The sequence below is a fragment of the Micropterus salmoides genome, unplaced genomic scaffold (assembly GCF_014851395.1).
Source record: "Micropterus salmoides isolate LMB-PRFRI ecotype aquatic unplaced genomic scaffold, ASM1485139v1 Ms_hic_scaffold_3, whole genome shotgun sequence".
Lineage (NCBI taxonomy): Eukaryota > Metazoa > Chordata > Actinopteri > Centrarchiformes > Centrarchidae > Micropterus > Micropterus salmoides.
In genome coordinates this window covers 11312530-11338051 of record NW_024042261.1, presented here as the reverse complement: position 1 = coordinate 11338051, position 25522 = coordinate 11312530, and the positions used below count along the sequence as shown (strand labels likewise).

General features: G+C 42.3%; 1 protein-coding gene across 1 annotated transcript in view; it reads right to left on the bottom strand.

Moving 5' to 3' along the window:
- Positions 1-25522, bottom strand: part of dpf1 (D4, zinc and double PHD fingers family 1) — a 39503-nt gene that overhangs the window by 7147 nt on the left and 6834 nt on the right. The window contains 7 exon segments of the mRNA XM_038692218.1: positions 13949-14080; positions 14187-14265; positions 15317-15406; positions 16560-16687; positions 17439-17546; positions 19027-19187; positions 19809-19838. Coding sequence (XP_038548146.1) covers positions 13949-14080; positions 14187-14265; positions 15317-15406; positions 16560-16687; positions 17439-17546; positions 19027-19187; positions 19809-19838 — 728 coding nt within the window.

The window sequence follows — 25522 nt, the reverse complement described above, 5'->3', positions numbered from 1 at the left end:
GGAGGTGGAAGAAGAGGAGGAACTGAAGAAAGGCGGGAGAAGTGAGTGTGTGAGCATAGGGAGACTGCCGGGACAGACCTGCTGTCACGCTGAGTGCGGCAAGGCAAGTGCTCCACGTGAAGCCGTTTCATAATGATTATTAACAAGAGAGAAATTCCCCCTGCCTGAGTTCTGTGTATCAATGTGTGTGTGTGTGTGTGTGCGTGTGTGTGTGCATTCTACGTCTACACCACTCCCCTGTCTGTCTGACTGACTGTTGGTCTGACTGCCTGTCAACCTCCTGCCTGACTTACTGCCGTTGATTGCATAATCACTTTAATGGAAGCAATCACATAACAACTGCAGACTTTATGTGTGCTTTCTTTTCCAAGATGTAATGCACTGGATGGGTCCTCCGCAATGACTCACCAGGCAGGACAGTGCAATAGTGAATACGACAGGGTAGATAACACAGGTACACTCTTTCGCACATACATATAGGCACGCGCACAGAAAGCCATTCATACTGCACAAAGAATAAGCACATGCAGACAGAATGTGCTGCAGGTGATACTGTTTGTTTGTTTACATGAGAGGCAGAGAGAGGTCATTAATCCATCCATTTCAGGGTGGAGTCTTGTGTGGCCAGAAGGGGAGGGGGTGAGTAGAGAGTGAATTTGATGGAAAAGAGGGTGAGAAGGGAAGGAGGAGTGAGAGAGAGATTGGGTTTCTACTCCACAGGGTCTGGCTTTAATCCCCCCGAGAAATAAAATAATAATAAAAAAAACCCTCTCTGATCAGGATGAGAGACACACAGACAGACAGAGAGCAGAAGAGGGGAGGGAAATGATAAGCTGTACCTGCTACTGCAGAATTCAACAGGAGTGCGCAAAAACCACAAGCAAGAGGCTGTCGTCTATAATGATAGAATGTAACTGCATAGGACTTTACCACTGGTGCACAACAACAAGATGGAGGGACTACTGTATCAGCTATAGACCAACCAACAAAATAAATAATAATCAAATGTACTTATGCTTATTATCAGGATGTTCAATGATTTTCAGAGCTACAGATCTACTGTGCTGTCTGTAAGATGAAAAGAAGGGTGGATGTACTGAAATGGGTGGGTTGTCTTGACCATGGCTACAGACGCTCACAGTCCCTGAAATTCACATATTGGTTTTTCAACACATATGGCCCCCATCCACAATATTCTCTGTAATTTCCTTTGCCAGTGATCATATTATGAGATCTTGCCGGTGTCAGCTTTTTCAAATAATGAGAGTTTCATTATAGAAAAACGAAATTTACCTGTACATCTTCAGGCGTGTGCTGGCGAGGGTTGGCAGATATGTCCTGGCCTATTTTTTCCCATTTATTAAAAATCAGTGTGACCTTTCATATCATATCACTGAAATGATATGATGATGTTGGATTCTGCATAAGTACATCAGAGAAAGATTGTTGTTATCATTATCATTATTATTATTATTAGTAGTAGTAGTAGTAGTAAGTAGACTATACATGTAAATTGATCAAAATGAACTAAATACATCATTATTACCAATATATTTTTTAAATTCTCCAAACTAGTAGTCCCTATCATTTTAAATAGGCTAAGAGTACCACGCTAGCATCCTGTGAGCCTGTACTTTGGCACAGCAATGTTGCTAGCTAAATGCTGGTGTCAGTATGCTAACATGCTCATAATCACTATGTTAACATGATGATGTTTAGCAGGTGTAATGTTTATGGTAACCATCTTGGTTTAGCATGTTCATGACGCAATTTAGACACTCAAATCTTTGAGGTCACTATATAGTGCACATTTCACTGAAATGTGTGATATATGTGTGAAAATATGCACAATAGAGCAAAAACAGTAGTGTGCATGCTATGGGCTCTACATTTTTCCTGCACCACATTTCATAGATATGAAAATCCCAGCCTGGCTGCTCTACACTGGTCAGTGATGACACAAAATGATGAATAATTAGTAAATGTACCAAATCTGAATTTGCTGCCCACTATTGAGGGTTTACTATAGTAGTGAGTGAGTAATTTTGCACACAGCACAGGTATGTTTACCATTTTTATCCTGTTAGTTTAGCTTGTTCGCTTGCTAACATTTGCTAATTAGCACCAAACAAAGTACAGCTTAGGCTGATGCTACCAGTTTTGCAGGTACTCACAAGCCAAAAGTAATAGCAATTTCGACCTGATTATGGCAGTAGATTAAATGTTAGTATAAAGTTGCTATAATTGATCCTGAAGGGGACGTATGTACCAAATTGCATGACAACCCATCCAATAGTTGTTGAGATACTTATGTGCAAACTGAGTGAAGAAGCCCTGCTCCATATGAACGGGGAACAGATTACAGTGGATAAAGAGCAGAATGATACTGGATGAGCATACAGTATATAAGTGTATTTACTTTTTTAAGAACAACACAGCCAGATGTTTACTGAGTCTAGAAGAAGAATGTATAAAGCTGTAGAGACATACAGTATGTGGTGTGCAGCCCTGGAGCCAAAGCAAACATATTTTTGTCTTCTTCTTCTGGTCAAATAAATTGCTTTTATCTTCACTGCTTTTACTTGGGCTCACTGCTGCTGATTGGGCCTCACAGTCCCTGGTGGGATAAGCTAGACATGCACACATGTGGATAGCAACACACATACACACACACACATCCAGGCTACATTTTATCTCTGTCTGTGTGTGCATCTCTGTTTGCCTTTATATTTGTTCCTGTGTGCACATGTGCTCCTGCGTCTATGTGTGTGTGTGTGTGTGGGTGTGGGTGTGGGTGTGTGCACGTGCACGTGCTCGGAGGCCCCAGAGAGTGAATCAGCAGGTCCTGACGCATGTGAGTGAGTCGGGGCTGCCCGCTGGCCTGCCTGCGTGGAGGGAAAAAAACCTCCATCAATGATTAAACGCCTCCGGCCATGTTTAAGAAGTCGCCTGCAACCACAGACACACCATCACCGGCAAAGGGAGGATGGAGGGAGGGATGGAGGGAGACAATAAAGAGGAGTACGCTAATGAGCAAAAATAAAAGAGATAGAAACCAGATTGAAAAAAAAAGAGACTGATGAAAAAGACGGCACAGGTCAGGTGGTTCTTTTCTCTTTCTCCTAACCCCCTCGTTACTTTTACCTCTCCTCCTGTCCCTCCTTTTCCTCTCCACCTCCAAATCTTTTTTCTACTCCAGCCACCCTTCTCCTCTTTTCTTTTCCTACCTCCATTTCTCCCTCCTTTACCTGACCCCCCCCCAACCCCCCCTCCACCCCCCCCCCCCCCACCCCCCCTCCACCCGCGCCACCCCACCCCCCTACACTACTCTCCTCTTCCAATTACCAGGAGGAGTATGAGCAGAACCGCACACTTCACAGCTTTCAAGTGTTGGAGAGAGATCCTCCTGGGAATTATCCAGCAAGAGATGAATCCTCAAATGCTCCTCCTCACCACCACCCCCCTCCCCCCACAACACCTACCCTTCTTCATTCTTTCCCCCTCTCTGCTTATAATTTCTTTCTCCCCCAGTCTCATTTTCTCTGCCTTCCTCTTTCGTGCTGCTCCTTCGTTACCTTGTGTTGTTATTTCGCTCCCTGAACCGCCTCTTGCCCTGCTGCATGTTCAACTGAACTCTCTCTTCTCACTTTCAGCAAAATAATTGTATATCCTAACATTTCTCGCTTTATTTGATTTGATTTATTTTATGCATTATTTATGTATTCTTAAAAGAAGCACGACTAAAATGCAAACTTTTGCAGAGTAGAATGGAGAAACAACTTTAAATCATTTTGTTGTCATGTTTTGCATTTTCTGCGCTTCTTCAGATTATTCTGTGTTTCACCATCCAAAGATGAATGAAATGCTCATGAACTCATGAATTTTCAAATCCTTGCACTGTTGCCTGATTTGTAATCATGCAATCATTGAATTATATTATTTGAAGAAGTTTAGTCGATCTGGTAAGAAGAACATTTCTTAGAGTGTATAATTCAGCAAAAGGAACAAGACAAAAAGAGTTACACTAGGAGAGTGCACAGGACCAAAAATATTAAGAAGTCGTGACCTGACCATCCTGGCATTGTACCTCATTTCGCTCCTCCGGCATCTCCCTTTCTGTCTAACTTCTCTACCTCCTCCTCCTCGCCGTCCTCCGTCTCCCTCCCAGACTCTGGCCTAGAATCAATACCACAGCCCAATTGTGGCTGGTCGATAATCTCATCCTCTGGCCGACCACAGTGGAAGACTCATCAACTTAGTGCTTCCATCCAAAGGGAATTACCTCTGCCTACATGCACACACACACATACACACACGCACACAAACAAACAAATAGGCCTACCTGTGGACTTTTCTCACTTTCTTTTCCACCACACTTTTTAAATTTTCTCACTCGTTTTTTCTGGCTCTGTGTCTGCTCCTTGACTCGATAATATATTACAACATATCAAATATTTGCGGAACATTTGCTTGAACTGTTTATGGTGATTTAATTTGCTTCTTTGAACTCATATTCTATTCTGTTGCGTAGATACACATAAAGGTAAGCTCAGCCACTGAAAAGTTGCCGTGGCTACCATCATCACAAAAATACAAAACTTGGCTAATCAAGGCTGAGGTTTAAAGGAATTATCAAGAGACAATTGAATGTTTTCACTTTCAGAGTGTAAAAATTACTAAATACTCTAGTACTGCAGCTATAGATGGGTGGAAGGGGTGAGTATGAGGAGGAGAAGGTACAAAGGTGGAGGAAGAAGAGAACAGGGAGGAGGCAGGGAAGGATTTCAACAACGGATGAAGCAGGGGAGAGAGAGAGAGAGAGAAAGAGAGAGAGAAGAGAAGAAGGAGAAAGATGAGGAAGCACAAAGGGGAGAGAAGGAAGGGAGGCGAAAAAAAGTGGCTCCCGTTGTATCGGAGCAGCGGTGTGTGAAAACACACACTCTGCACTCCTGTCGCCTCGCTGCTTAATGAGGAGAGCCTCTCAGGAGTAAGCGCACGCACACAAACACAATGAAAGCGCACACACACACACACACACATAAAACACTCACAACCACACACATACAGTAGAGTGCGCACACACACGGCAGACACACTCAGAGATTTACAACCAAGCCTTTTCATAATAACTTTTGCTGTCCAGTTTCAGTCCCATCCCCCACTTGCTCTCTTTAATGTGATGAATGAGAGTCCCTGTAACCCTCGTCCAGCCACATACGTGCACATGAACACACATGCACAAACATAATTACAGTCAAATAAATGGTGCATATTTCAGGAAGAAACAAAAGGATAAACGGAAATGGACCTATAAAAAGCACATACATGTACATCCACACAGACACAAAAGCCCAAATGCTCAAGGAGACATCTTCAGGGTTTTTATGCAGACAAGGAGGCGGAGATGCAGTCAGATGGAAAGCGACAGTCACAGATGAAAAGTCACTGGCTTCTTTTCTCTCTCTCTCTCTCTCTCCATCTTCCTCCTCTCACTCTGTCTCCCATCCTCTTCCTCCCTCATCCTCTTCGCACTTTCATGCGTTCTCATTATTGCTGCTGCTCTCTCTGCCTCTGATTCGATCTCTCCTCTGCGCTTCATTGTGCTTCATTTTTTCGGTTCCCTTTCCTTATTTGGTCTTTCTGTCTATTTTTTTTTTCTCTCTGCTTTACTCTGAAAGAGGAAATTGGAACTCTTTCCTGCAATCCATCTGTTGTCACACTAATGCCTGCACCAGTGCCATGCTCTGTTCTTCCTCTATTATTCCCCCATTTCTGCTCCTTTTCCATCCCTGCACCCTCCAAACCTACCCCACCCCTCACCCTGTTATACATACACGCACACACACACACACACAAGTACTACTTTAGCTCATGTCCAGTCAGCAGGTTGCGTAACTCCCAGTGCATTGTGGGTCTGGATGCATGCATTTGTGTGCGTGTGTGCAATGTGAGCTTGTGTGCAGAGATGACATTGCAAAGTAAAGAGGACAGAGGCAGTTTTGGTGCATAATAAAACTTGATCTATGAATGCTTTGTAATCACACTGACCCGCAGGAACAGAGACACACACACACACACACACACACACACACACACACACACACACACACACACACACGCACACACACACAGTCCATCAGGCTCTGCAGTCTGCAGATACATGCACATTTAGCAAATAAACACACATGCCAATAAATCACACACGCGCACCCCAACTGCTCCATAAATCATGCATGTAAAGAAATCTCACATATACACAAACACACAGCCTGTGCCTATTTGTGTGTGTATACTTTGTGCACATGCACAATCTTAAAAAGAGCCACTTAGCCAGTGTGTGCTTGTGTTCCTGTCAATGAAGAGTTAAAATGCAAATTATTAATCCTATTTTGTTCCAGGGAGCAAGCCGGCTCGGAATGTGACTGTGAAATCCTGTTTGAATTGTGCCCAACCTTACATGGTCCACTATACTGTGTGTCAGCCGTGCACTGTCATGGGGAAATGTCAAAAATGACCAGTCGGGTTTAAAGAAAACATGGGAAAAATGGGAGAATTTACAAACAAGACAAGTGAGACAAGTAGGCATTTTTGCACTGAAATGAGGTTTTGTGTGTGGTGCAGTTTCCTTTTTGTGTTTCGCAGTGGCTATTGCTGTTTGTGCTAACTAATAAACATTTTATTCCCAACAAACCAGACCTTGTAAAAGGCATCATTTATGTGCACCAGAGGATTTCCCCCAAGAATGGCACTGTAGTCTGACTAGGATGTGGAAAGTTTTCATGAGTTGAATCACTATTTCATTATGTCAGTTCACATATTGACATGTATATTATACTAAAAATCATGCATGAATATGGCGTGTATGATTCTGTTTCTTCCTCTCCTTGCTGTGTTTTACAGTAACAGACAGTAAAACAGACAACAAGTAGACAGATAGAGATGGATAGTGGGTGTGGGTGGATGGCGGGGGGGGATTGGTGGTTGGTGTGGGGGCTTATCCAAACATGGCCAAGACAACTGAGGAACCGCAAAACAACCAGCCGGCAAGCCACAGCACCACATGTTAAGACAGAATACCAAATGAAGCAGACTCCAATATTACCCTGCCTTCACCACTCCAACTGTCTGGGGGAATCTATATGATGAATCATGAAGAGATATTTTTTTGTCTAACTCTGTGCTTCTCGCTCTGCTTCTGTCTTTGTCTGTTTTCTCTCTCGCTTCCCATTCTTTATGCTACTCTTAATGAACTCCTCTGTGCCCCCTCCGTTTCTTCTCTCCGCTCCTATACTTCAACTTCTTCTTCCATTCCTCTCCTCTCTTCCTCCCTCCCTTTCCAACGTCTCTCTCTCTCTCTTTTCAATGTACATAACAGTGTACTCTTTAGGAGGGAGCCCTGGTGGTATCTATGGCAACCGGATTGCTAGGCAACAGCCGATTCTCCCTTCCTTTCCTGCGCGGTGCAGCAGCGGCAACAATAAGCCAATCAAAAGCTGAGGAGGAATGCCGGTGTACGTGAAAAGTTCAGAAGACATCCAGAAAGCACTGCATGCTCTCTATTTCCACAGGTGCTGTGTTAAGATGGAGAAATGTTACATGAATGAACATTAAATCAATCTGATTTTGCATTGACAGGAAATCCAATATGAAAATGTGTTACTCTACAGAATAAGCCTGAAAAACAAAACATTCAGAGGGTTTGTTCTCTGAATGTGAAACACAAAGCCAGCTTTCCTACTTTTGTTGTGCACACACAGACTCATAATAGGCCATAAAGGCACACATATGCTCATTAACATACAATTACACCATGCACACGCTGCTGGGGCCCATTGAAAACACATTAAAAACATGACTCGTTAAACTTTTGCATTTGGGGCTATTTAGCATTCTCCATACTTCATAATTGATTTTTGACATTACATTTGAGAGCAAAGTGCAAGTGATCGTCAGAAATCTATTTAACTTTAACAGCATTTTATAAAAGGGTACCTTAATATTTAATACAAACCAAACTGCAATGCATTATTCCACTTTTTCCTCAGAAACTACAGTTTGAATTTGTAGGTTTGGAAAGTTTTAGAGTCAACAGTAGAGGCAGAGACCTAACATCTTACAAGACCCAGTAAATTGACAGAGGCTACTCTCAGTAGAGAAACACATCTGTATCTGCCCAGCGTTACTGCTATAAATGGCAATGGCAATAGTTAAACACAAGAGCTGGAATCTTAGCACACTTCAAATCGTCTATTATGCAGAAGATAAAGACAGATAGATGCAGAGAGAGAGAGAGAAAAAAACAGAGGCAGTGGAGTGACAATAGACAAGGAGTGGGGAGTGGCCATTTTAGGTTCTCAGCGTTGTTTTATATTGATGTTAGACGATCAAAATTCGTCCTTCACTCCTCTGTCTGCAGACAGCGGGAGGAGGACAGGGAGGCCATTTTGAGACACAAGGCAAAAAACTGGAGAGAGAAAAAAACAACAACAACCAACAATGGTGAGTAGGAACAGAGGGACGCTGACCTTCAAAGGGCTCAATTACATGTCACACACGCACACACATACACGCACATACACACTCAAAGTTGGGCATGATTGCCCATACAACACATTCACACACACACACACACACAAAGAGACACACACGCCACAGGAACGTACATGCGTGTGTGGATGTTGTGTGCATTTTAAAACACACAAATGCAGGCACACACACTCAAAGCGTCCCTGCTGCTCGACACCGTAGGACCGTCTGTCCGTCCAGATAAAGTGGCATCTGAATCTCAGCCCTGATTTGAGAGGGGGGATTTAATGACAACTACCCCCCCCCCATCCTCCCTCTCCCTTCCCCTCTGCCTTTCTCTTATTTCGCTCATTCATTCACAGTTGTTGTTCCTCTCAGTTTGTGTCCTTCTTGCAATCTATTTATCTTATTCCTGCTATTTCATTATTTTGCTCTCTCTTTCTCATTTACCTCCTCCCTCCCTCCCCTCTTGCTCTCTCTCTCTCTCCCTTTCCCATAAAACCAATTTTCAGGTGGACATTGCATGGCCAACCTCTAAAGTAAACATCCCCCTTATTCATCCACTTCTCCTCAGCCTCCTTTTCCTCTTCTTCTTCCACCCACCCCTCCCACCATCACATCAACGCCAAAAAGCCACCCCCCCTCCCCACGCCATATCCAACTCTCCCTTCCTCCCTCCCTCCCTCCTTCCCTCCTTTCCCTTCCACCTCCAATCTTCTTGAGGAAAATAAGTAGAAGAAGAGTAAAAACATAGTATGTGGTGCAGTCATGAATTTTAATGGCGCTGCTTATATTGAGTAAATAGTATATCAGTTGGGATCCAGATATATGGGGAGGTTTAGTAGTGGTGGTTGTTTCTGGTGATAATGATTTGGGGAGGGGGGAGTGTAGACACAAAACAAAGAAATAAATTAAAAGGAAACCCAAAGCAGGATGATGGATGAAGCAAAACAAGAGAGAAGAGAATGGAGTGAGGGGCAGAGAAGGATGGGAGAGGAGGGTTAAGTGAGGATGGAGAGCGAAAGGAGAAGAGGAAAGTGGTGAAAGATGGACGAAGAGAAGGAGAGGGAAGGAAAATCTCATCTCCTGGTGGAATAATCTCTCATTTATCACACTGATGGAAAAACAGGGAGAGAGAATGGAGCTTGATAAGGTTCAGAAAAGACAGTTTCATAGTTTTTGTGATAAGTTTCCGATCACACTTGTGTTGTGGATGCAGCATACTATAGCGTCTAGACAGCTTTTTGAGCCAGAATATAGCATTAATTATGCATGCAGGGTTGCTCTCATTTGGGGGAGCCATATTAATATCATTACATATGTGGCAATATACCAAAGGGTGGAGGGTGGAGAGTGGAGGGTGGTGGAGTCATGACACTCAGCAAATTGGGGAAAGCTATAATGGCACACACACACACACACAATAATGCACATGCACTCACACGTATGAACACACTCACAGAGCCTTGCAAATGCATGTGCACTTGCGCATGTGTGCATACACACCAAGCCAAAAGGCTAAGCTTCCTTTTTCATTTCAGCAGAGAAGATTGCATTTTCGGAGGCTGTCTGTGTATGTGTGTGTGTTTGTGTGTATGTGTGTGTGTGTGTGTGTGTGTGTGTGTGTGTGTGTGTGTGTGTGTGTGTGTGTGTGTGTGTGTGTGTGTGTGTGTGTGTGTGTGTGTGTGTGTGTGGTGTTTGTGCGATTACTGACTGTTTGGGAGGGAGTGATGGGGGATATTAAACGATTCAAATGCTGTCTCTCTTGCTCTCCTCCACTGGAGAGACCTAAGACTGCAGCATGGCCTCACACACACAAACACACACACATACAGGGCCAGTCTGTTCTGTCAGACAGGCCAATTTAAAAACACACACTGCCAATTAACTGAGAGGCAGCATAGCTTCAGTGTGGACATTGTTGTAGTGCAGCATTCACAGATAATGTGAATGTGTGTGTTTATCTGCATTCTATTCTGAGCAAATTGCTTGTTTTAAGACTGGGAGGAACAAAGACAGTGGATGAATAGTCTGCGCTCCCTTTTCAAATGTCCACAGCTATATCTCTTGTTTTTATTTTTTGTTTGTTTGTTTTTTAGTATGAACCACTGTAGCAATTTTACTGACGATTAGCGGCCAAAACACAATCTCTCGCAGGATAAATGCATGCTATTGTCCTTAAAAGAAGCGTTCAGAAGCTAACAGAAGACAACACAGAGCGAAAACCACACACTGATAGAAAACTGGCCCTGTGGGAGAAAATAAATTGCCGTAAAGAAACAAAGACATTGAGCAATTTGGTTAGTGTGGATGCTGCAGCTGACAGGAGGGGAGGCTTGAGGTCTGATTCAAACCTAAATATTTTGCTTTCCTTGTTGTTCACTGGCATTTATTGCTCTCTTATGGTGCCCATGATACATTTTGCAGAACCTTTGTAGACCTGCACTAAGTGCAGTCTTGGGATCCCTACAACCTGCAGTACTGTTATACATACTGTACGCTACAAACCAATGCTTTTTACTGCACCAGTGATCTTTGGACAATCATGCTCTACTGTTTAAATGCCTATACACACTTGCATCCCTCCAGGTTTTTCACCAGGCCCCTTTAAAGCTTCAGGAAGTCTGCCAAAACTCAATAACTCTCATACTTACTTTTTGCAGTTTATCTTATTAAATATAAGCCAAAAGTCCCACAGGGAATGACGTGGTGTAAGGTGAAATCCACACCAATATTCAGTGTGAATTAATGTCCCTGAGCCTTTTTATGATGGGCATTATAACATGTCAAATTCAGGTGTAAGTAATAACAATTTTAGTGGCCACATTCCATTATATTATCCCATGCAGTGCCAAGACATGGTTGGTACAGTATATGGTGTTTTATTTTAACATTTTATTGGATTCCAAATGGAATGGAGCCATCATTAATAAAATGTTTAACTTCTATAGTATGATAACTTTGCAAATTGTATTCTTCTTTCATAAGGCGACAGCGCTCTTCAAGCACCTTGCGGGAAGGGGAGGGGGGACTCATCGCCAGAGAATCTTAATTGTTTCTAAATCCTGGATAACAATTAATAACATGGTTTTTTAACATCCAATGCAAATATTTTTTCAAATTCTTACTTTATTTAGCTGCTATTGAATGTTTAATGTCAGGGGGAAGATTGTGAAAAGATCTTGGAAATGATCGAGGTTACAGTTAGAGGTTCAGTAGGTAACTTTTATAAAATGTTACATATTTGCTGAAACTGTCACTATATCCTGACAGTAGTACATATAACAGATAATCTGTGAAAAGAATATCAGGTCTCTGCCTCCTCTTCATGCTCCTAATGCCATTTGTAAGAATCTACCACCACTGAATCAAAACAACCAATCAGAGCCAGGAGGAGTCTCTAACGCAGTGTCAAACACAGTGTCGTGCTTACACTGCGCAGCTACCTTCCTCGCGCATGCTCTCACTTATTCAAGCTCAATATTTCAGAACATGGCTTTAGGAGGAGCTTTTGCAAGTACAATGTCGGAGAAACAACCATCAACAATGAAAGAACTGCATATCCCTCCTTTGCCAACAACAGCGTGTAGTGCAAAACACGTGTGTGAACACACAGAGCTTCGAGCTCAGTATGTATGCCATGGCGCTCATATCAATTTTTGCAGCTGCCTCTGAAGCCTGGAGCACTCTGCCCTGGCTCTTTGAGAAGACGAGTTGTGGCGAGCAGGACTGGTGTCCTGGTGAGGCCCTTGCCATGGAGGGCGAGTCCTATGAGGGATGAGGTTTCGGAGAGCAACCGGTACCTTCTGCTGCCGTACCATCTTGTGGGTTTGGTGGGAGGGGTTTAGCAGAGTGATACGAGCAGCAGAGAGAGACATGGAAGGTTTTGAATTGTGTGTTTAATTGTTGCCTACTGCTGCTTTAATAAAAAGGCCAGAAAAGTGCAGGTGTGTCTCCTGCATAAAAGTGGAATATGCTACACCCAAACCTCCATCTACATACATACACTGTCTGGCAAGAAGTGCTGGAGGCATTAGCAAACAATACAGTGGGTCTTCATTACTACCTCATGATATTCTGGATGAGTGCATTAATGGATACTCATTAAGCTGCTGATCGCTGCAGCCATACTGTGTGTGTGATGTAAATTGAAAGGTACAGTAGAAGAGTGTATAACTGGTGTTTGTTCACTGATAGTTATTTAGAGCTGACGAGTGTTGATTGAAGAGCTTTTTGTTACCTCATTGAGCTGACTGAAACTGTCTGATACGTTACATTAACTCAGATAGGTGATGACTCATAGAAACACCGGAATGATATAGACTTTTACATTTTCATCAATGTTGGATCAATGCTGATCCTTTTTTCTATAATGTGAAGTCAGCATTTCATCATACAGCATGCTTGCCACACTCACTTGTCCTTCTACATCATCTTCTTATCAAGACAAATATCTATATGATTCCCTGTGCTTGTTGGCAGCTGATTCTGCATTCTGATTGTCTGACCTTTAATACAAGAGGTCTGACGGTGACTTTAGCCCTGGGCTACAGTGAAAGGTTAAATGCTGCATTGGAAAAAGAAAAGGTAAAATTACCCTTTGGCTAAGTTGGCCTTGCGGCAACCATGCAAATATTGGTGTCATGTGCAACCTGCAGTAGACTTATTACACATTTACTGGCTCTCGACAGGAAACAACAAGCAAACAAGCAAAAGTGTGACAATCAGAGTAAAAATACTTCGAATGCTGAGAGAGGCACTACTTAATGCATGTGGAACCCCTGATTGATGCAGTGACAGTTTAATCCTTGTTGTCACTGTCACTACAGAAGCGCCCATCTACAACTGTAGCTGCATAAACACATTGCTGCAGAACAATGGAATTACACAGAATTGCATTATGCCATTACCTTATTAAGTTTTCAGTTTTCTCCACATTTTCTAACTCTTTTTTTAGACTTTTAGCCTATTCACCAAAGCTAATGTCCGACCTTTGTTTAACCCAGGTCAAGAAGCCAAGTCGGAGGATTCACGGTGACCCATTTTGATCTTCCACAGTTTTGCCCTGCATCACTGTGTCAGGCTTAAAAGGGAATCAATGAGGGCTGAAGAAATCAGCTAAACCCAGTACTCCACTGAGAGAAATCATATCCTTCAACCACACAAGTGCACACTTTGGATTTGGCTCAGTCAGTACTGTAACTATCTATAATGCTGCAGGGGGAACTGCAATACAATCAATAGTTCTTGATAATATTCAGATTATTAATTATTGTTGGTACGACAGAGCTAAACATAAACTATAGGTTTGTTCTGTACCTAATGACCCAGGATCAGCTGGCCCATAAAACTCTCCACATGAAGTAAATGATGGATGAAGATGGACAGCTGGATGGCTATAAGTAAGTTTCACCAGACTCACGCTTGTGGTTGTTCTTGCGCTGAAAGGGTAGTGTGTGTCGCTCCGAGTCTTCTTCTCCCTCTTCATCTGCCAAGTGTGTGTGAGTGTAATGGTAACTCAGCCCTGGACGGTTCTTATAGCGTTTTCCACAGACTGCAACACACACACACAGTGTAAAAAATTGTTTTCTGTATGTGTAAGTTAAGAATAAAAGAGTAAGGAGAAAGAGGAACAAAGAAATAAAAGCTGCATTGCTTACTGTCACAGACGTAAGGTTTGTCTCTATCTTCAAGGGCAGGTGGCTCTTGTCTCTTCCTCATGCCCCCGACACCGTAAGCCTGCAGAGACCACACACACACACACTTCTGACAAACTCAGAAAGCCTAAGCACAGATGTATATCACATGCACACAAAAAGTTTGAACTTCCACACTTGTCACACAAGTCCTGTATCCACACACATTCACAATAAAAAGAGCGTAACAGCGCACGCCTCACTTGTGAGTTCAAGTGTCTACACATGTACACGCACAAACGTTTGCATTCTAATCATCTGCTCTCAGTGTAAAGCTCCACTTCTAGCTGGAGGGGGGCTGATGACACCTAGCAGGGGAGCAACAGCTCCAATTAGCAACCCTGGTGTCTGTGTGTGAGCATGTGTATGTGTGTGTGTGATGACTTTCAGAATACATTGTTAACACTTGATTATCTTCTCATAGGATGCCCAAAAAGTGTGTGTGTGTGCGTGTGTGTGTGTGTGTGTGTGTGTGTGTGTGTGTGTGTGTGTGTGTGTGTGTGTGTGTGTGTGTCGGGGGGGCTATCTAATCAAAGATGTATTCTCCGTAAGCTGTTGGTTTTTCAGATCAGATTCCACTACAGATTCAAGAAAACAGACAAAGCACAAATTGATTCCATATGTAAAAGTCAAACTCTCTATATGAAATAGAATAAATCTATCATAACCTCAGACCAGGGATTAGAAAACTGTAAAATTTCTGTAGATGCGAATAGTACAATTTCCCCATGTACATATTGAAATATCCTGTAAGCTTTGATTTAATGCTTGTAGTATTCATTTGACAATAGCAACAGAGGGCTCTTATACTATGCTTGTATGGGTTGCACAAATGCAGCAGATTCCCTATAAGTTTTGTACATCAGAATAATTTATGGGCACTAACCTTATAGTGTAATCTAATCAGAACTCCTTATAATCTGTGTCTGACACTCTTTCACATCACAGATTGACTCTGAGCTTGATTTTGGTCATCATTGCAGACTTTGGCTTCCCTAGCTTCATTCCTATGGACTAACAGCCAAACAATTTCTTTTTGGCTTGTTAGCTCAGTATGAAATGAGATGAATTATAAAATGTCATTGATATCTTACACGGGCTTTGGTACGGTTCTTGCGTTTTGGGACATCTTCCTCCATCTCGTCCACCTCCAGTTCATGAGGGAAATCCCCGACCAGCAGCTTCTATGGATGAGATACAGCGAGCGAGAGACAGATGGACTGTCAGACTACTCAGTTACATTAATTTTTACCTTTTCTTCTCTTTTCTTTCCTTTCCCCTCAGCCATATCAGCGTCTACCTACTTGCACCCTGTTCTGCACAGGCCCATGGGAGATCACAAAATTGCATGTCTCCCTGCTGGTTTTGAGAGTGTTTGCATAATCCCTGTGCAGGAAACAACCGTAAGAGCAGAATCATTAGCACTAAAATAGCCAATTGTGTCATCATTTCGCTGCAATAAACTATTCGATTTACGACTTTCTCAATTAAAGGGGTAGCCTACACCACACTAAATTGCAAGGAGAATCCCCTAACTCTGAATTCAGAATTCAAGAGGCAAGAGGCGTTTAGCTTTTTGGTACTTAGTGTAGGAAAACAACAGCTTTACGTTAGAAGACAATCTGATTTTGAGTGTTGCAAAAAGAATACGCATAACACAATCTCTTATATTAATTAACCTATGTTAGCCATAAACAGTCTTAGCAAGATAGGAGTAAGGTGAAGAGTAAAGTGTGTTGAAGTAATGCCTGCCTGGGTGAGCCTCCAAGCCCTGGATTAGAAGCCCTAAACATTACTCTAGCTCTCAAAGGCCACTGTGAGGGTCATTCACTCAACTGCTGATTGATTAGCTGTCCATCTGAATTCGAGAGCAGCTGCCTCTAACTGGTAAAATACTCCAGATGAGCATTAAGTTTTTGCTCAGAAGATACTGAGTGCAACATGCTGAGGATGCTGAAGAGCAAAGAGGTGGATCAGCTTCCCTCAATTGTCTTTCACATAGTTCACAAGGTCGGTCTGTAAAACACCTGAGCCGAATCCCTGTAAAACACCAAGACCGGCTGCAGTGCAATCACATACAATCACAAGCATGCACACACTCTGTGCCAGGAGGGAGTTGTCAGAGCCACGGGAGCCTGTGTCACCGCCAAAACACACGCTCCAAGAGAGACAAAGGCAGAGACAGACAAAGAAACACAAACACAGAGGGTAATATAGACCAATAAAAAAGGGATAGACAGCCTGACATAAGAAGGAAACAACAAGGACAGAGAGACAGAGATTAACAAAGTGCTAAAGACAACAAGAGAGGGAAGAAAAAGGAAACAAGAGTCTCACCTGACACTCGCTCATTGGCTCTTCTTCCTTGGTTTCTACCTTCTTGTCCAGGGTTTCCCCAGCGAGCAGCGACTCCAACACAGGACCGTCTGGGATCCCCCCCTCTTTCTTTAGAGAGGCCTCGTAGTCTGGAGAAGGAGACAATTACAATCAGAAAACAGCAGAGATCTCACAGTCATGCTGACATGCTCAGTTGAGCTGACAATGCCCCGAGGAAACAAAATTTGGCTGGTTCATGACAGCACAAGGACTTTTGCGATGTACAGACGCTGAATTGATCATCTGCAATTTGTCTCATACATCACATGATTGTGTGTTGCTTGTGGGAAGTGTTTTCTCTTCATAAAACCTACCTGCTGCAGAATGTCAATTAGCAAAATATGCAAATTATTGTGGTATTAACTAATAACTATGACCATAAATAAAACTTTATTTCAATGTTGATATTAACACAGAGCTCAGTGATGACACAGAACCGTGAACAGAGCCGTGAGCCATTAAGTGTAAAAGTTATTGCGAAGTTAGAAGAAAGAGGAAGTGGTGATATTTTCTGCTGGATACATCTTGACCCACTGACCTGCTGGTGAGCCAGTTATTATACAAGCATGGTGTGCAGCCAAACGTTGCTCAAACCTAAAGAGCTTTATTTTAAATTCTCAAAGTATTCAATCCATCAGATATGTCAGGCTGAATTTTGGGGACGTGTTCATGAAATAATATAGCTTCAATGATAGTTGTACAAGCTGATACAGAATATATAGCATATGCTATAGACATATGGTCCTGTCAGGCAATTTGGAGTGAAGATGATTTTTCAAACCGACACTGATTTCACAATTCTGTCAGTGGTAAAAGTTATTAAAATTGCTCTTTAATTACCAATCTTGAACTCGATCGGTACAAGCCGTGGGTCCTCCAGGATGTTTAGCCGTCTTTTCTTGCGCCAGCAGCGAGCAGGATATGTGTACAACTGACCTGGAGCATGACCTGAAACACAGAGGAACGCACAGCTCATTTATAGGACTTACTAATGTAACACCGAACTATCACTTCAGGTAATAATTATGTTCCTTAGCTCTTGGTTCACTCCTTTTTCTGAAAAAAAAAACTGTACTGCGGTAATACCACAAGTTGATTTTGTCAAAGTTGGAACTTTATGTGCCGTTCTTCTCAATTTACAGACCGCATGTCTGGCTAGAAACAGCAATAACACTTGATGTGACACAAAACTCTTCTTCTACACTTTTTAGTAGGAACAAAAAGGGATCATAACATAAATAGATAGTCAGTGTCACGTGCTAGAATATTAGCCTTATGTGTGTCTACATTGTCTTATTTTTGTGTTTTACATCATTAAACTTGACTTAGAGTCAAGAGACCCACTAGTGGCTCTGTGAGGCTGCACTGGGCTAAACGCTAACACATCTTAATTTACTTTAATAGAATGCTAACATTTGCCAAATAGCGAAATACAACGTACAGCAGAAGATAAGGGGAATGACATTTGTTATTTTCAGATATCAGATCACTAAAGATATTTTCAGAAGCTACATGAATGTATCGAGATATTTCACTCTGAGCTACAAATGTCAACCTGCAGGTGGCGATATAGGAGAAATCAGTGTTTATCCTCTGGGGAACATGAATGTCTATGTTCAAAATTTGATCTTGATCCATATAGTAGTTGTTGAGATATTTTAGTCTAAACTGATTATGTCTCCAAACCCAACCAAACCAAAATGTGTTATTAATAATAAAGTTTTTAAAATAACTTGTTGAATAATCAGCCATTAAACAATTACTGAAATTAGCCAAATAGAAATCTTATCTTATGTACTTATGTATGTAGAACAATCTTAAACACAATATGTGTTTAATATATTATATTTATAATTTCAAATGATAAATTCACAAAAAATATAATTTTAACTAAAAACTAACTAACAAGCAAACAAACACAAGAATTGCACTGCCAGACACGAGGCAAAGTCTACAAACTCATATCGTAAACACACTCATGCACAAGTACACACACACACACACACACACACACACATTCTCTCTAGAATAGTTGGTGCCAGCGGCGTATCATTGCCTACAGGGGTGTCTGATTCACTGCCAAAACACACTGATGTTACAGAGAAAGAGAAAGCGATGAGGAAACACCCTTTGGGGAAAGTTTACAAAAAAAGTTGAGCTCTGAAAGGTAGGAGGCCTAGAGAAGAGGAGGAGGAAATGAGGGAGAGGAGAGAGGAAGGAAAGAGAGACAGACACAAGCAGAGCAGAGAAAGGAAGGAAGCCACGAGACTAATGACTGGAGAGAAAAATGAAAACATCTGGCAAACACAACGCACACGGCAACAAGAAGGAGTGCTCCGGAGTGCTCCCTGCGCTTCAGCCAGCCACTTGCCACTTTATTCTGCCCAGGTATATCAAACACACACCTTACACAAAGAGAGACACACACCTGGTCCACGGTGGTTCTTCTCCATCCAGATGTAACAGTTGCTCTGGGCCACACCGGTCTGGGAGTCCAGGAAGGGGAGACGCATGGAGCGCTCGGCGCACAGACGGGCATTGTAGCTGCGACAGTGTTCGATGGCCTCCTTATAGAACTCTTCACCAAGACTGAGAGAAAGAAAAGTGGGGAGGAGGAAGGACAATAGAAAGAGGGAGGGTGGCATGTGGGGGTCAAAGGTGAAGGACAAGGTGGGAAAACAGTCCAACATTAGCAGGGAAACAGGACGCCAAAAGCACAGCATTTTGTGTGTGGTTATGTGTGTGTGAGTCAAAAGAGGAAGGGCTTTAAGTGGACTTTCATGGACAGGTGTAGGGCAAGTTTGTTTTTGTTTTTTTAAGTGTGTGTGTGTGTGTGTGTGTGTGTGTGTGTCCGCAAACTTCAAGCTGCGCAGACAACTGAGCGTATGTGCATGTGTGTAAGTCAAAAGGGGCAGTGTGTGGACAGTCATGGGCAGTTATGTTGTGTGTGCGTGCGTGTGTGTGCTTGTGTGCGTGTAGGCGAGCCGTGGAGATGCAGTTCTAGCGTTCTGAGCTGGCAACACTGTTCAAACCACACACGCTCACACACGCAGTACAATAACACATATTTCACTGTGAGGGCGACGTACGCACTGTATCTTCTCACCTGCACAAGTGTGAGTTTGATTACCATTCAGTGTAATATTCTTCTCTTTGTTCCTCCCTCCTCTCACCCCCCTCCTCCCTCCCATCTCTCGCCCTCCCTCTTACCTGTTCTTGATGACTGCACCTCCAGATTGCCTGTAGGGAGAAGACGAAGAAGAAGAATAGATGTGTGGTGAGTCACTCCTCTACTCCACCCTACTTTCACCACTTTTCATTCTTTTACATCTCTCCTTCACTCTCTCACTCTCCTTTTGTAATGTAAGTTTTCATTTTAATTTTTTCCGCTGCATATTTAACTTTCACACTCTGCCCATCTCTCGCCACACTTCTTTTTTGTTTTGTTCCTTTTCATCTGTCTTTGCACTTCTCTCGCTTCTCTTTGTCTCTCTCCTGTTAATCACTCCTCTCTAGTGTCTTCCTGCTGAGTGCGGACATCAAGGTCACTCCGTCTGCTATACAGACGGTAGATACACAAAACCACAGCTACAAATACACACAAATAGAAAGCTACAGTGGGGGGCCAACAGAAAACTCACAAAAACAGTGCAGTTCAGCCCCTGGTAATAAAATGTGTTGGATTGGTTCTGTGCAACTGCTTAAAGGTGTTACTGATTAATTATTTGATTAATTTTGCAGGAACACTCAGAGTATGGGGACAACTGCGCAATGTGTTTATGCATTAGTAGTATATTTTGAAAGCCATGCACTCCTATAACACTATTGGACTCACAATGGATAGTTTTTTTCAGATGCAGCAGAGCCAGAGATATTGCCATTTTTATTCCACACATTCTTCTTCCTAGTCAAAACCTGGTGCCTATAGTCAGTTTGGTCGAAGATTTGTGTGTGTTACGCCTACAGAGGAACGGGCTTCCGAGGTCTGGTAAGCTTACTTCTTTCTAACGCCACACGCCCAGATATATTTCAAACTTATGGTCTTCAGACGCAACCGATGCTGACTCAAGTGACATCACTTAAGGCAATTCATCAGACTTCACACAGCTCCCCTCTGGAGCCACAAAAGCCTTTCAACTATGCAACTTTTTTTACATTTGCAGTAAGACTTCTCATGACCTGTAAACACACTCTGATGTGTTAGGCTACACCTAACCCCTAAACCCATCTGGCAAACAATGACAGAAAACAAGCAAATGGTGAATCAAAAAACTTTTTTTTTTTGTGTGCCAAATTTGGTAAAGACTGGATGACGTCTGTTGTTGTTGAAAAGCTATCAAACTTGCAAACTTATGCTGATGGATTTGTTTGATCCAAGGAATCCAGGAGAAAAAATGTTTTAACTGGCATTAAAATGCCTGAAAACATAATTTGAAAAAAGAAAAATGATCACACCTCAACGCTATCTGCACCAAAATCTCATCAGTTCCTTCTTGGCCCAAGGCCTAAATTTCTGCCAAATTTTACTGAAATCTGTAAAATGTTTTTTGAGATATCTGCTAATTAACAGACAAAAAGCAAACAAACTTCACGGGACTAAAAGCCTCCTTGGCTGAGGTACCAAGCTGACAACACAATACAACACACTGTAAAGGCACAAACAGAGCAGAAAATCATCTTTGTGCAGAATTAAAGCAAAATTAGGGTCGAAAAGAATCAAACAAAAAGAGTATTATTTACAGTTCAATGTCCTTAAACTGGATGAAATCTGATTTTACAAATGAAGAAAGATGTCAAGTAATATCAACTGTCCTGGTTGGAAATAAGGACAAATTCAACTCTACAGAAAGTATGTCCTAGCCTGTAAGGCTTTCATCAGACCCGGCAGATGCTGGTGAGGTCTGACAGCTTGTGCATGGCATCTTCAAAACCTCCTGAACCATTTCTGCAACCTCACAGGCCATCGCTAGATGTGTGACATTTAAAGGATGAGATTGAGGCGTCAATATGTGGGGCATGCTGTGCTCATGTCCGTTAATGTGTCGTAGGGAATGAGCTGCTTGCCTTCTGCTAAAAAGAATATATTTCTGTACAGCTCCGTGCCTGCAACTGGCTGTGCATATGACCGTTACAGTATTTTATGGCCACGTTGGACGTGCATCACCAGAACTTTACCTCATTCCACTTTTCGTGCTGTGCCAGTGATCCTCCGTGTAGTTTACAATAAACGAATGACGAACCCATTTCAGATAAAAGTGGATAAAAGCAACACCTTAATGCTTGAATTTTAAATCAGAGTTTCTACCAGCAGAAGTCTGTCCAAAAGAGAACGACAACCATTCCCTCGGACACAATATGCCTACTGTTTGCATATAAATTGTCATGAAGAGGGTTTGTCACACACACTGAGGGGTGCTCAATGTGATATCATGGGATTGCGTTTAAAAGCATGTCATGTTTACGCATTTGAAGCTTTTCATGTGTCATTTAACAACTTGAACATTTCATAAGTTTGAAACATGAAGGACGAAGTCAGGTAACCTTCATCAGGTGACCTTCGTCAGCATGGTAACAATAATAAACACATGGTTAATGTGGTGGAACATCACAGTTTGGTTCGGTTTAGGCACCAAAACTACTTGTTTAGGTTAAGGAAAGGATCACGGTTGGGGTAAGTTAACCTATGTATGTCAGTGTTGATGAACAGTTTGCTCTGTGAAAGTCCCGTGTTTGTTTAACCCATTTATCCACCTCAACCACCTCCTTACACAGACTTTGTATTACATGACCTGATTTTTTTTTTCCTCTTTGATATTGGCACGTAAAATGACAGGCCATCTCTGCACATTATATTAGTTACTGCTGATTAAATTGCGTAAAATGGCATGCAAAAAGCAAAAAATGCATTGTGTAAACACGCAAAATGAGATATCTTTATTCATACGCCATTTGGTGATACCAGGCTGGCTCAAACAGTGTCATGTATTCAATAAACACAGGTCCAGAGAGCCTTACATGCTGCTTTTTAAAATATTAAGAGGAACATGGTGAATAAAAGGCTTGGACTTCAAGGCTGCACTAGTGACCAAACTGAAATACCAGAGAGAAAGAGACTGAGTGGGAAAAAAGAAAACATTCAAAATGTAAAACAGCTCACCCCTGAGCTCCTCATCCACCTCCTCCCCCAGTACCCCCCTCACTTCAAACCCACTCCCATCCATCCCTCCATCACCTCCATCCCTCTCTCCTCCTCTGCCTTCAGAGGTACTGGAATAAGTTGGTCCCCCCTCGATAATAAGTTGACAGCTGTAGAAAATGGCTTCTTTCAATTTGGGTGCTCCCAATCTCATTATATTGCGATAGGAGAGCTGCATGACTGTTTGCCTGTTTGGAGGCTCGTACGGGAGAAGAGCTAAGGCACTCCAAGTGCTGAGGGGGAGATACACAAAGAGAAAGTTGGGAGAAGACACTTGAAGAAAGTAAGGAAGAGGGAATGTGACGGGCGTGAGAGGAAAAAAACTGAAAATAGGAAGTTACATCCACAGAGGGAGAGGCAGGAATAAAGAAAGACAGGGAAGTGGTGAGGAGAAAGGGAGTAAAAGTAAGACAGAGCGGATGGACAAAGAGAGAAGAGAACTCACTGCAGTAACAGAGCAGGATGACCTGTGAAAAGTCGTGGCTCACTTATAACACATCTTTATTTTTAAGCTCTCTGTGGTTTAAAGGAGAGCTGAAGACACATTTTTCTACACCATGAAACCCCCAATTCTGCTTCAATAGCAACCAGAGAAAATCAGACTCTCAACCTCACTTTGAAGAATAATCATCTTCAGCGCTTATATTTGACACGAAAATTACAATGAGGGGTTGGCAACAGCAGAAAGAATGTAATCAGCAAACATTTCCTCAAAAGCTATCTCTCATTGTGCTGGCTAGCTTGCTAGGTAAAATAGTAAACATGATAGCAAAGAAATACACCTATTCTTGATTCAGCACCCTGTTACTCCCTCATAGACCCAGCGTGTGGAAAACAGAGAGTGCTTTAAAAAAAAATTCACAATAAAATAAACACAGTCATATGAAGTTACAGAGGGGGGTAACAAGATGGATTTGAGATTACCAACAACTGCTGACTTCATCAATAGCCAACATAAAGCATTTGCTAAATGCTGGTGAATTGACCCTTAGTTACTGTTGCCGTCCGACAAACAAATCGGACCTGACTGACTTTTAGCACGGCGCTGCCACTGTTTATTACTGCACGGAGACATATTGTCTAATTTTTGGAAAAAACAATCTCAGAAATAAGCAGACAGTTTTGCAGTTGCATTGTGCATTTGAAGGTTGTATCCAGGCTGTCAAACAGACTCAAACTGACGTGAAAAATACTGATAGAAGCTAAAGCCTACCGATGACGGAGTAAAAGTGAACCACCATATCACCTGACTATTGAGAAAGAGGACAACGATATTAAGGATCAACACTGTTCTTGTACTGCTGGGTAGGTCTCTATTCACTATTAAAATCATTAACGTCTTACATTCAGTTGTAGCTGTTAAGTTAGGAACAATCCACCCATCCATCGTCGACCGCTTATCCTGAGTACAGGGTTGGGGGGGTGGCAGGTCGCCAGTCCATCGCAGTCCTTCTAGCTGTGAGGCGACAGTGCTAAGCACTGCACCACCGTGCGCCCACAAGGAACAATCCACAGCCTACATTTTTCTGGATTTGTTTTAGGTTTTGGAAAGAGAATAAATCATGCTTCTCCTTTTAACCTCTTTGAGTAGTGATTGTATTTATTACAAGTGCCCCAGGAACAGTGTTTGACCATATCTTGGAAAAATACGGCAAATGAAAGCTAGAAAACGAAGCCTTTTGCATTAGTCAATGGAGCACAGCCAAGTGTCGGACCTCAGCCCCTCTGCTGTATTTTCTCCTTCAGCAGTCGCCTAAAAGTCGTCATCCGGTATCACGGCAGCAGACAATGAAAAATGAAACCAACATCTACACTCTGTGTGTTCACTGCTGCTTTACCTGGTCCCTGTGTCAAATATCCACCGCGACTTGTAACTTAAGTTAATAGTCTACCGATTTTTTTTTACTGAGTGAAGTCTGTGCGAGAACACATGCACATAAGACGACTGCTGCCCACTTGATGACATCGTCCATCACGATGTCATCGATGTAGACATCGTCCGATGTCAATTTTGAACACATCGCCCAACCCTAATTTTTATCAATGTGTTTGTACTGTAAATAAGCTCCAACCAGTAGACAGTTAGCTTAGCTAGCTAAGCACAAAGACTCAAAATAGGGGAAACAATAGCCTGACTCTGACAAAGGTAACAAAATAATCTGCCTATCAGCACCTCTAAAGATCACAAATGAACTAATGCATCCAAAAATGTATCTGTTTTTGTATGAACCAGGCCAGCTGTTTCCCATTGCTTCCAGTCTTTGTGCTAAGCTAAGTCTCCTGGCTGTAGCTTCATATTTACCAAACGGGTATCAGATTGGTATAAAGCTTTGTATCTAACTCTCAGCAAGAAAGCAAATAAGGGTAAGGGTATTTCTCAAAATTAAAAATTTCTTAAAACACAGACAAGGAAGAAAAACTCAGCTACATGTTAACACAGAGGATTTTCCTTTGGGTAGAGCGGAAACTCTAAGGGCTGCAGCAATCTGGCCTGTGGCCACTATGGTCCTACCAAATGCTGAAAACACAGACCACAGGGAGAGGCACACAGAAACTGCCCATTATCAAACCACATAACCATTGAAGGAAAGCCGAAACCTGACTCTGCACAAACATACACAATCTGTGGATATACGCCTCATTCACCAGGAAAACAAATTTTACAGTTCCAATGATTTTTTATTTTTATAAAATTTTCAACATTTATTTCTATTTCAGGTTTATTCTA